Source organism: Limulus polyphemus, unplaced genomic scaffold (assembly GCF_000517525.1).
Source record: "Limulus polyphemus unplaced genomic scaffold, Limulus_polyphemus-2.1.2 Scaffold5558, whole genome shotgun sequence".
NCBI lineage: Eukaryota > Metazoa > Arthropoda > Merostomata > Xiphosura > Limulidae > Limulus > Limulus polyphemus.
The window spans coordinates 38,871-51,436 of record NW_013671168.1 but is presented as its reverse complement, the minus strand read 5'-3'; the positions used below and the strand labels follow the sequence as shown (position 1 = coordinate 51,436).

The following is a 12,566-nucleotide window of genomic DNA, read 5'->3' as shown; positions in this document are numbered from 1 at the left end:
GTCCTTGTGAATGATAATAAAAGTTAATAAAAGTTAAATATTATTTAAAGAAGAGGTGTATAAAATACAATAAATAATTTTTTGCTATTAATTCTTACCGGAAAAATCTGATTGGTAAATAATTTAAATAAGATTGATAATAATTACAATTCACTTACTTAAACTGGTTCATGAAAATTGGTTGTATATATATATATATACATAAATAAAGCGCCTGGGCCACTACTCTGACTGTCCTATCCCTAGTATTGGACGAAAGGCCTCGTCGACACTGGATATGATAGATGTAGTGTGATTAACATATTCTCTCTCAGATTCTCGCTGGATAAGGTTTTGCACCAGACTTTAATGCTACGTGAGCTGTAAAACCAAGAGCCACAAGGTTTTCAGAAATCACAGAAGAAACTACTGACAGAATCACAACTAAACAGTGTGTTGCTGTGATTATTTTAAAATTGAAGAACTAACTAGTTGTTCAGATAGGTCTACAAAGTCTTTGTTTAGTAAGACAGTACCATCACTTGAAAATCTGAATGTACCTCTGAGAAACTGGGTTGGACTTTGTGGTGATATAACTAAAGCTATGATGGGCTTAATGATGCAATTTCATCTGTGGTAAAAAAAAACAAAATGTCCATGAATTTTCATATTCAAACGTACTTGCCATTTGAAACATGTAGCTGCTTCAAATGGCTATAAAACGCTTCCGAACGGCCTTAGAGATATTATGAAGCGTATATAATTTTTTTTTATTTTAGTGCTAAACGGCGAAAGCTTTTAAAATAAGTTCAATCATTTTTAGAATACAAAATGTATGAGATTCTGACGCCAGGTGGCTGCTGGTAAAGCAATGTGTGAATAGATTGCTGGGACAATTAGCTGTATTGCAGTTATATTCCACTTCACTTATCTTTGACGATCATACACATACCAATAGTTGTTCACTTCCATTCATCGCAAGTATTGCTTTAGTTTATGAGATAATGATTTGGCATTCTCGAGTCATTTAACTTCTCTTTCAGAGCGATGCTCCGTTTTTCCTCAGACTAGGTCTAGAAATAGAAAAGTTTGTCAAAACATTTGCTTCCAACTTTATGAATGTAAAATATGTTAAATCAGTTACTGGCATTGTGGCTACTGATGAAATGAAAGAGAATGAGTATCTGCCTCTGAACAAAGTATATCTAGGCATCTTAGCAGATTTCGCACTGACAGACCTGAAAGTAAATGATACAAATATGAACCACGAAGAAATCATAAAGACCTATTCATCAGGCAGGGAATTATATAAAAAAAAAGTTATATGTGAGACAGAATAGAGATTCCGCTTAGATGTGGACCCTATGAATACTCAAGATGTAGAACCAAGAAGCTTAAACAACATTGTGAAAATCTTTCTCTTACAGAGTGGTCAATTGATGAGAAAGATGAAGATTTGAGTGCTTAAAGTCTAGCCGAGCTTCTTAATAACATGAACATGTGTTTACTTCTATTGAATACTGGCGATATTAGTGAGATTGATGAAGAGTTGAGCGCTCAAAGTCTAGTTGAGTTTTCGGACAACACGAACATGTTACTTCTATTGAATACTGGTGATATTTATGAGATTGGTGAAGAGTTGGGAACTCAAAGTGTAGTTGGTCTTCCTAAATAACATGAATATTAATATGGTTACTTGTGTTGAATACTAGTGATATATTCTTGCTTTACGCTTTGCTATGCTGATAGTTTGCAATATCTCAGTTTACTGAAGCTAATAAAAATGTTCTCTTTCATCCATTCTCAAACAGTGTGTTCAAACGATTGTTTAGAATTTTGAAAGAAGTAGAAATAGATAAATGAAACAGATTAACAATGTCAACATCAAAAGCAAATCGTTATGAATATGAAAGGGGAAAAAAGTATCAACACATGCTCTTGAGCTGAATGCTCGTATGAAGAAGAGATCCAGTTCTGTAAAACGAATACCACTGCCATTGAGTATATCATCTCTTTGTTTTCGGAGCATTTTTTTTTAATTTGGTTGATTTGTAATACAGTGGAGAATATGTTGTTTTGTTTTATTTACTAATAAACGTATTTTAATTTGATTAGTATTTAAATTGTTTGCTTTAAAATATTAGGACAAAGTTATTTATTAGTTATCTGCATATGACCGTCCCTGATTTTGAACTGACAGACTAGAGGAAAAACTAGTCAACAGGCTCACCCTGCATGTGGATCTGAAGCAAACTGACAACTTGCTAAACATAATTTGAACTACATTCTACCCTCTTAAAACTATAAACCTTTTTCTGTGCCAGGTAGAGGATAAAAAGCTGAGAAATAATTTGTTTCAACTGGCTGAAAACTTTCCTTATTTGGGTGGCATTTTCAATGATAAAACAGTATCAAAAGCAATATAATATACATAGAATCCTAAAAGTAGAAAACTGGATTTTACCAATAAATAGGTATATATGTATATTATTTGAAAAGTTGGTTGGTTGGTTTGGATATTTGCACAAAGCTTTATAAGGGTTACTTGTGCTAGCCGTCCATAATTTTGAATTAACAGACTAGAGGGAATGCAGCTAGTCAACAGCATCTACAACCTAATCTTTGGCTACTCTAAACAAATTGTGGGCTTTGACAATCATTCTTATAATGTACCCATGTCCGTAATGTGCAGAGTGCGAATTTGGCGAGAACGGGACATAAACTATAAACCCTCGTATTCACAGCGTGGTACACGCTAACCATTAAGCCATGCTCGGCCCTATTTGAAAACTTGAAACAATCTCATATACATGCATAAAGCTTTATTTAAGTAACATTAACAAATTTTGTCACATGTATTTCATGGTAAGTCGAAAAAAAAAAAGTAAAATATGCTACACGACATACAACTTACACACTACATGTGAATCCAGCTTATTCCATGCAAGTTAGACCTAAGTGTTATATTTGTTTGAATTAACTGTGTTCGAATACAAGATTCTATTTCAACGTATTGACACTTGCTAAAGAATTGAGATTATTTCAAAATATCTCAGTGGACAACAATATGACAACTTCCAGCAACTTCTTGTTATTTCAAGTGAATCAAACTCTAGAAACCTGCCCAAATTTCAGTGCACTTTCTGTTTCATAATACTTTTGTAAATACTGTGTTTTACTTTTGTTATTATACTCATAAACATTAGCGAACTTAAAATGTGATATTCTTGGAATTATGGCCGAAAATATCCGTAATAGTATCGATACCTAACTGACAAATCAATGCATTTTAATAATTGAATGTTGTTGGTTTTTTTGTGTGTGTGACTTGTTTTTAAAATTATGTTAGACTTATACAGCATATTTTGATCAGAAATTATACAACTATAAGACGTCATGAAAATCAATATCACTATCAATATCTATATATAATTAATGCTACACTTAGATATCATTCTTAAGGTACTTAGTAAATCTTCGACATCCTTTACAGATTTGCCGCCCAGTGGCACAGCGGTATGCCTGCGGGCTTACAACGCTGGAATCTGGGTTTCGATACCCGTGATGGCCAGATCACAGATGTGTAGCTTTGTGCTGAATTACAAACAAACCTTCACAGATTCATTCATTCAGATTGCACAAATTCACTCGTGATTTGACTTTCTTTCACAGATTTTATAAGTCTAGCTATTATCGTATTAAATATATCCTCAACATAATTTACAGTTGTTTGATTTAGATTGCATAAATTCACTTGATATTTGACTTTTCTGTCGCAATTTTATATAAATCCAGCTATTGTAATATTACATACATCCTCAATATCATTTGCAGTCTAAAATACTTACTGACGATATAATTGTTCTATCGCGTTTTTTAATTCAAAGAACTAGGTTTACCATTTTCATTGACAAGTCTAAGACTTCTTACTCACGTTATTTTATTGAAAGTTTACGGTTTTCGTTACAGCGAGTGTTCCATCATTTAAACGATAGTTCAACTTTTTTTTACTAGCCAATGTGTAGCTAGATTAAGTATCATGATTATTGTAAAGCGATTTTTTTTTATCCTAAATATTATGGTAAAAAAAATTCTTAGTGTACATAATTTTCCAAGTGGATCTGCATTTAATTTCGCAGACATTATCTATTTAGCCAGTAAAATATACATTTCCTTGCACTAGGGCCTAGTGGTTAGGGCGCTCGACTCGCAACCTAAGGGTTGCGGGTTCGAATCCTCGTCACGCCGAACATGCTCGCCCCTGGGGGCGTTATTATGTGACGGTAAATCCCACTATTCGTTGGTAAAAGAGTAGCCCAAGAGTTGGCGGTGGGTGATGTTGAGTAGCTAGCTCTCTTCCCTCTAGTCACTGCAAAATTAGACACAGCTAGCATAGATAGCCATCGTATAGCTTTGGGTGAAAAACAAACCAAACCTTACACTAAAACTTAGAAACCTACCTGTCGAGATTTTCGTAAGCAAAGCTGGATGTAAAATCTGTGTCTCAATGGATTGAAACAATTTTTGTATTTCGAAACGTTCACGTGTTTTCAGATTGAATAGGATTTATTGTGAAATAAAGTTACGTGTTAACATTTTATTGGTATACATTTTCAATAGTTTCATTATAAAACAAATCACGTGTTAGCAGGGCAGTAAGTAAATGTTGGTGCATCGCAATAAAATACGGTTCTTCTTTTTATTACCCTTCTTTCTTCAAAGCCCAAAACGCCGAGTTGTCTGTCATCTTTATGTTTATCTTCATGTTTATGAAGAATTATTTTAACGACAATAGGTGCAAGAGGAACATCCATGCAATTCCTCATAAAACGGTTCTTACCGGTTTTATGTCCATTTACGTACCTTTTATGGATCTGTTGACGTAAAAATACATGGAATGAGATTGAAGCATCAATATTCTGTACACAATTTTCATTTTCTCAAGGTTTGGCACGAACTTTATGTTAAGAGTTTGGTTAAGCGGTATTTCTATGTCTCCCATGTAAACAATGAGCTTTGCTTTATTTACTTGCTAATTTCTTGTCAAAAAAATAATAAGAACAGCGTTGAGAATCCTTGGTCAACAGACAAAAACAAGAAAACTTGAAACAACACGATAGAACAACTGAGTAAACTTACCTGTTAAGACCTATCCCTTTTAACAAATAATTCCGAGTAGAAAGCAGCGGTAAGATAGAAGAAATTGTGTCTCGAATTACAATTATCTTCAAGACACGGTGAAAAAAAAAAAAAAAATTACAAACTTAAGCCGTGAAAATCACGAGTAGGATAAACATGTTAGCTGTCTACTCGCGAACATCAGACAAAGCTTGCCCATCTTCAGCCAAAATGCATAAAAAAAAAATGTAAAGTATAGGAAGTTGGACTTGGTGTCAAAGCAAAGCAGGAAATTTATTACTTTAAAAACAGTACAATCTTTCTTTTGGACACACACTTCTGTTTTAAAATTTGACTAAATATACCACTACTCACAATTTGTTTTTTTTTTAAATCCAAATAGAACATTATCTTCAAACCATGATATACATCAAGAAAATTACTTTTAAAAAGGGATTTTTTGTTACTGAAATTTATTCCTTTCAAAACTAAGTTTTAATTCCAAAATTGAAGATGTTAATAAAAGGGTAAAAGACTGACAGGAAAGTTTGTAAACGTGAACATCCTTCTAAAATATATTTATATCCAAAATAGAATGAAAAATGGGAAATAATTTAAAAACAATTTCAATTACTTCAAAGATGATAATTAAAAGTATAAAAGTAATAATGAAACTATGACTATTACAAAAAAATAGCAAATTAATAAATAACTTTTATCAACTGCTTGTAACTTGAGACCTACATATTTTTGTCCTCCTAGTAATCAAACACATGCTTTTAGCATATTCAAAACCCCAAAATAACTTCAAAAATGTTTTTGAAAGTATTTACAACAGACAATTACATTTATATCTACAGTAAAGTGGATTCCAACAGACCCAAAAGAACCAAGTATGAAATCATAAATATTGTGTCAGTATATATAACTCGTACTATAATTGTTTAATACAATTTGTTCTTAAGTAACTATTTTCCATTCATAATGCATTAAAGTTTGGTTTAACAGGCTCTAAATTTCAGAAATCTAGAAAGTTTAATTTTTGTATAAATATTACTTTCCAAATATATTGTGATGTCTTGTTACAATTTTGTTACTAAAACGTTTGAAATCAGACATAAAATTTGAGGAATATGTATCATTCATTTTGTGAATTTCCTTCAAATAGGAATTTTGTAATTATTAAATGGTTTCAGAATTATTATAAACTTAATTAGTGAGAAACCAAAGAAATGCTCATGTTTAATTATATGGAAATACACATAAACACCTAAAATAATTCTGAAGCACACACAGAAGTTACTCTTAATCTGTAATACTTCAAAAACATTATCTTAATGATTCTCATGAAAGATATTATCACAATCACTATTAAAAACCTGAAACATAGTTTTCTTGAATATCCAAATTTATATTAAAGTAGAAGCAAGAAAATTATTCTTAAAAACACATGCATTAAACAAAACATTTGGTTCTACTTCATTTCTTTTCGATAGAGTTAAATAACTTTTCTAGACTAGTTTCAAAGTCAAAATTAATGAACAAATGTGAAATATTACTATAAAACTCTTTTTTATTTGATAACTTTTAGAGGTTCTCAATGCAAATAAGATATCAATCGTACTATAAGTGGTTGGATGTGTTATGAAAATCTAAAGACAGCGTGTCTGAAGATTTTGATGTATTATAAATTTAAACCATGATTAGACAGTATAAATTACAAACTTATGGTTTGTTGTAGATGAAAGGCGGGTGTATGCAGTTTTTTGTTATAATAAGTGTAATCAAATAAAACATGCACTATTCCCAAATAAGTCATCTACATGGTAACAATTAAGGAGTAAGCTGTGTGTGTCCTCTGGCTGGCAGAGTTGAAATCACCTTTTCTAATGCAAAGACAATATTGTACAGTATATGGAAAATATCCACCAGTTAAGAATTCTATTAAGTACTAATAGTAACAGTTCAAAGTCTGGCAGCATGTTACAAAAGAAAGAAACCATGATGAGCTGATCCTCCATCAGGCATGGTCACCAGACATCACTCCCCTATCTCTGGAGTTATGTAAAGGATACTGTCTACAAGATCACCAATGGAATAGCTGTGCTGGCCAACATGTGGATCAAAGTTAAATATTGACGTCATATCTAGAGGGTCACAAGCACAACACAAGTAAAGAAATGCCAATGCCAAATAGTGTGTGGCAAAAAACACTGCATACCTGTGTTCATCATCTCTCCCAAACTGTAAGTTAATAACTGTTACTGTCTTGTCATGATTTAAGTTTGTACTACATTACATTATGTTTAACACTGTATTTTATAAATAAAGTGACACAGATGTTCCTCTGTTACACCTGAGACAACTGTTATGCATGGCATTAGCCAAGTTAACACTTTTATCAGAGAATACAATCCCGTTTTCAAAAGATTAAGCTACAAAAACCAAATCACTTTATCTACCAGATTACACTTACAAAATACTTCTGAAAACAAGCAAGGTTAGACAGGTCTACCTACCTGCAACTTATGCCTTACCTTTGAGACATATCTGTTAAGAAAGGAAGAGGACAGATTATTGTCAAGGAACACTTTTGCTCATAATTTTAACATTTCTAGAGTTTTAAAATATTCTGCTGAAAACTGCAGGAGTAAATTACACAAATGTTTGGAAAAACGAGAACAAAAAAAAGAAACCCTCAAGAAAACTAAACATCCTTCTGCTGATTAGGATAGACTTTTTAACACTATCATTCACATATTGAAACAGAAAAATCACTTACATGACATATATAGATCAGTAAATCTCGCACAGTTTTAATGAAGTAGAAGCTATGGAACCCTTTACATTCAAAAGATGATTGAGTACATGTTAAGCAGACACTGTGGATCTTTTCTTCCCAGAATAATTAGTTATGGTTTTCTGTAATGATCTAATATAATTAGATGCATATATTAATTTCAAGTGTTGTTCTATTTCAAAAATGCATACTTGCAGAAATGTCAGTTAATAAACATCTACAAAGGTTCTTCTAAATGCTTGCTTGAAAATCTGCTTGTAATACACTGTAGGTGCTACCACCAATTATCATTCTAATGAAATTCAATCTTTATAGTAGTTAAAAGTCTAGTTGTTTATGTTAATGCTCAAAGTGTTGTTATTACATGGATTTATTTATATATATATATGGCATATAATTATATAGTTTCATAATTTGCTGTACAACATGTGTAATGAAATATTTATTAGACTCATTTCTACAATAAGAATAACGACAGCTCTAAAGATGAAATAAATATACAAATAACTTGTAAGGACTAGGACTAACAAAAATGTTTATTATAATGTACTTTTATAATAACTAATAATTCAGAAAATATGATGAACACATTGTACTTCAAAATAAACAATTACAAAAAAATAAGCAAACAAGTTATATTCTTCATGCTTCTAACGATCACAAAATTCCGTATTTCCACATACACTGCAGACTTAGAAAGGGATTTTCAAATGTCTATCTGCAAGTAACAAGAATAATCACCTCTATGAAGTCACAATTAAAATGAAGCAATAGATCTAAATTAACACATATATACGAAATATCAAAAAGCAAACAAATTAAAATTAACAATTAAAAAAAATCAATAAAATTTTTATGTAATTAAAAATCTAAACCACCTCATTTTTTTGTTTTTGCTTCAGAATGAAATCTCCAATACCAACAACAAAAAAATTAAACCACAGACCATACAACAGAACACCAAGTCTTTGAAGTGATTCAGAAAGACTGACATTTTTCCTTATAAAGCACATCAAAAACACTAGAATAGAAAATTCTTTGTTTCAGCACCAAGTTCTTGCAATACTTCAGAAACGATACACCAATTAATTTTCCATTACAATGCTGAACCATCAGACCTGCTATACAGAGCATTGAGTACATTATATTAAAACAATTTTAGCTATGCAAATCTGCAGGTCATGTGACAACCACAGCCAATATAAAATCATGGTGGAGCAGAATGTGTCACAACTACATTTTGACACTATGATGCTACTGAAAATTGAGTGCTTTTTGGAAGGGTAAGTAACAGTCTTTTCCTATGCAAAATATTCAAACATCAGATCATAAAGATATTTTAAGGTTGATAATTTGGAATTATCCAAAATGGGGATATCCCTTGTACTTAATGGCATTGGAAAACAAAGGAATATGGATCAAACTGGAACAAAAGGAGGCTTAAACATGTCTTAGACATGGTAAGTAAAACACAGTATCTTGTAACAGTGAAGAATATACAAAGTTTAGTGACAAAAGCCTTTCACATATCCCAGACAATAGTACACAGCATAATCAAAAAGGATCCCCATCTGGAAAAGCAACACAAGTCATATAAAAATTGCTTCCACAACATATCCATTTAACTGTCATATACCTCAAGCAGCTGGACAATGAAACAAGTATTTGTGATATACCAAACGACAACATAGCCATCAAATCACCAGATGCAGCATCTATGGATGTGTTTGTGATTCGACTGTTGAAATGGCTTGCTGGGAGACTAGATGGATTATCTCTCTCACTACAGGCTCAGCTGATTCAACTGAGTTCGTGACCATCGCAGTTCTCATGCTATAACTTTTAATGTTTTGTGTATCTTCACAAAATTTTACAAACTTTCAGTAAACATTACAACACAAAAAAGCATAATTTTTAATTAAGTATTATTGATAAAAATTTAATTTCTCCATGAATTTATGGAGTCAAAGTGCTGACAGTTCTGAGTGCAAAGTGATTTTCTTAAGATTAAAAATACTTTTCTTCATCTGAAAATTTTCAAATTCTTTTTGCATAATCCCTAAAATCTCCTAAATAAATATGAAACGTTTTTTTTTTCAGACAAACTATCTTTTATCTGTTATTTTTTATACTATAGTTCTATATGTGGTTGGTCAATTTGATCAACTTCATAACCACACCACAAAATTTAGGAAATAAATCTAAATTACCCTTTTTTTCTTTCTACAATTACTGCAAGTTGTAACAGGAAACTACAGTTGTTTATCCTCAACAGCTTAAAATTTGTAACAGTATATATCTGTAACATCTGTTTCTACTTAATTTTATTGTTTTACTGCCCTTTGAACTGTGTATAACTAATAATCCTGCCACACAAGTTGTAAATCATTCAGTGTATGTATAGCTCACATTACTGTATCAAATTACGTAACACATGAGCTACTTGTGAGCTTAACTTGTTTTCATTACCTTACATAATCTAACCTTATCTACCACAACAAGTTTCTAATTTTTACATTTTAGTCACTTTTATAATAATAAATAATGAAACATAGTTTTTACCTGGGACTTTTCTTTTTGCTGTCGGCTATCGAAGAAACTTGAGTCTACTTTTTATATATATATCAATGGTACTACTACACAAATAATTTTTTATTTAATCAAATAATCCACCTAAGAGTACAGAATAATAACACACAAGAAACCAAATAATATCCTACAACTATCATAATTTTCCTGGGTTTCTAACTATGTGATAAAAGCATTTAAAAATTCAGCTAAGCTCCCAGATGTGTTTTCCCAAGAATAAATTTGAAACTGATGATAAAATAGAAAATACCTGTACAGAAAACAAGGTAATATAATATGTCATTTAATAGATTAAAACTTTGGCTATTAGTTATAAATAATACAATACACAAAACGTCAGAGAACTACTGGTAATTTGTGAAAGATACGATGTGACAGGTGGGTGTGGTAAGTGGATCTGACTTTTTAGTTTATGGCTCCGCCGAGAAATAAGATTGAAGGGTACAAAAAATTATGCTTTGCCTGAGTAATATCAATACTATAATGAGTAATTTATGTTAAATTCCTTACTTCTTGGAGGGGTGGAAAATAAATTAAAGAGGAGGGAAGACTTAGGAAACAAATATCACAATTCTCATACTAGGGGAGATTTTTCAAAATATTTCCTTATGAAATTAAGAATTTCAAACATATATAATATTAAAATTTGATTTATTAACTACTTTTTTGATGTCTAGTTTATTCATATATAATGATAATAAAGTAGTTTCATTAAAGTTTTAATGTAACTTTATAAAACATCTTGACATGTGCACCTTGACCTGCCCATGGTGAGTGTAATAGATAAACACAGACGGAGGAGCGGTAGGATTTCCAAAATCCATCTAGTGTATGAGGACAATGCTTTCCCAACTCACAACTGCACAATTTTGTATGGAAACTATACTGCAGAGCTGTTGTCAAGATGGACACCATCAAAGAAGCATAACCAGATGTGATTTCATGGACTGTAAGTCTGTAATAACATGGTGAGGTTCCAAAGTCATTTTAATATGATGTATTCAACCTCTCCATTAATAACAAATCCTCTAAAATAAAATGCTTCAGGCACACACTAATCCATCAGACCTAATACATTAATAGTCAACCCTCAATCAAGTGTTCCAGGAACATTAAGCAAAAACTGTTTTGTTGTTCAGCAAAAAGTTATAATATTTCAAACATAATAATTCAGTAGATTATCTACTTCATTACCAAAATTTTGTAGAAGCATTAAGGAAACATTTGAAAGTAGAATTTTTCTTTCTCATCCCAAGATTCAGCATAATTTTCAGCAAAAAAAAGTAGAGTGAAAGAAAAATATTTCCTGGAAAGTTTTAAAAATAAAAGGAAATTCTAAATTATAATTTACACAATCTATCAAATACAAATTTAAAGACAACACACCTGTTTTCATATAGAATAGCATGGCAACTTATGGAACCAATGTAGGCAAATGTACACCAACTGGCCCTTCAGAATCTTGTTCGTGTAAAATAACCACATCATTTTGAGTAATATCTACCTGTTTCTTAGCCAAGATGTTGACAGATGTGAACTTAGCTCGTTGGTAGGCTGTCACAATGTGAAAACTTAGAAGTCTAAAGAAAAGAATACCAGATGTTCAGCTATTCTTTCAAACTTTCATATACAGATGTTGAGAAAAGATTCTGTGTTTTTGTTTAATATTTTAATATTATTTACATTTCTTCTTTTCAGTAGTTGTATTTTTAGTTGACTCAAGGACTACAAGTCATGATGCAGATTAATGTAAGCAAAAAATTTTTTTCACTTCCATATTGACAGGTAACTAAATGTTTAATAGTAAAATAAAGTTAAAAACTGTCAATGATGACATCTGACTATATTTTAAAGATAAATCATGTCATACATTCTAAATCTTATGTCTGAGTTTAGTAAAAAAATATTCTGAACATTGGTATTTACCGAGACCTAGATATAGAGCTTCACTTCAAGTTGCCAAAAACTTAAGTTTTACAGTATATAATTTCATTATTTCTCCTTTAAAATGCATTTACAGAGTATATATTTTAAGCTTTTTATTTAATGCCTAACTAGTTTGAACTATGTGGACAATAAA

General features: G+C 31.3%; 1 protein-coding gene across 4 annotated transcripts in view; it reads right to left on the bottom strand.

Annotated features, from left to right (window-relative positions):
• Positions 1 to 5,370: 5,370 nt before the first annotated feature.
• Positions 5,371 to 12,566, bottom strand: part of LOC106472726 — a 45,439-nt gene continuing 38,243 nt past the window's right edge. For all 4 annotated transcript variants that reach the window (XM_022401268.1, XM_022401269.1, XM_022401267.1 and 1 more), the window contains 2 exons: positions 11,873 to 12,066; positions 5,371 to 8,615 (listed from right to left, as the gene is read on the bottom strand). In XM_022401268.1, the coding sequence (XP_022256976.1) occupies positions 11,901 to 12,066 (166 nt within the window). In that variant the 3' untranslated portion in view covers positions 5,371 to 8,615; positions 11,873 to 11,900. The remainder of the gene's footprint in view (positions 8,616 to 11,872; positions 12,067 to 12,566) is intronic.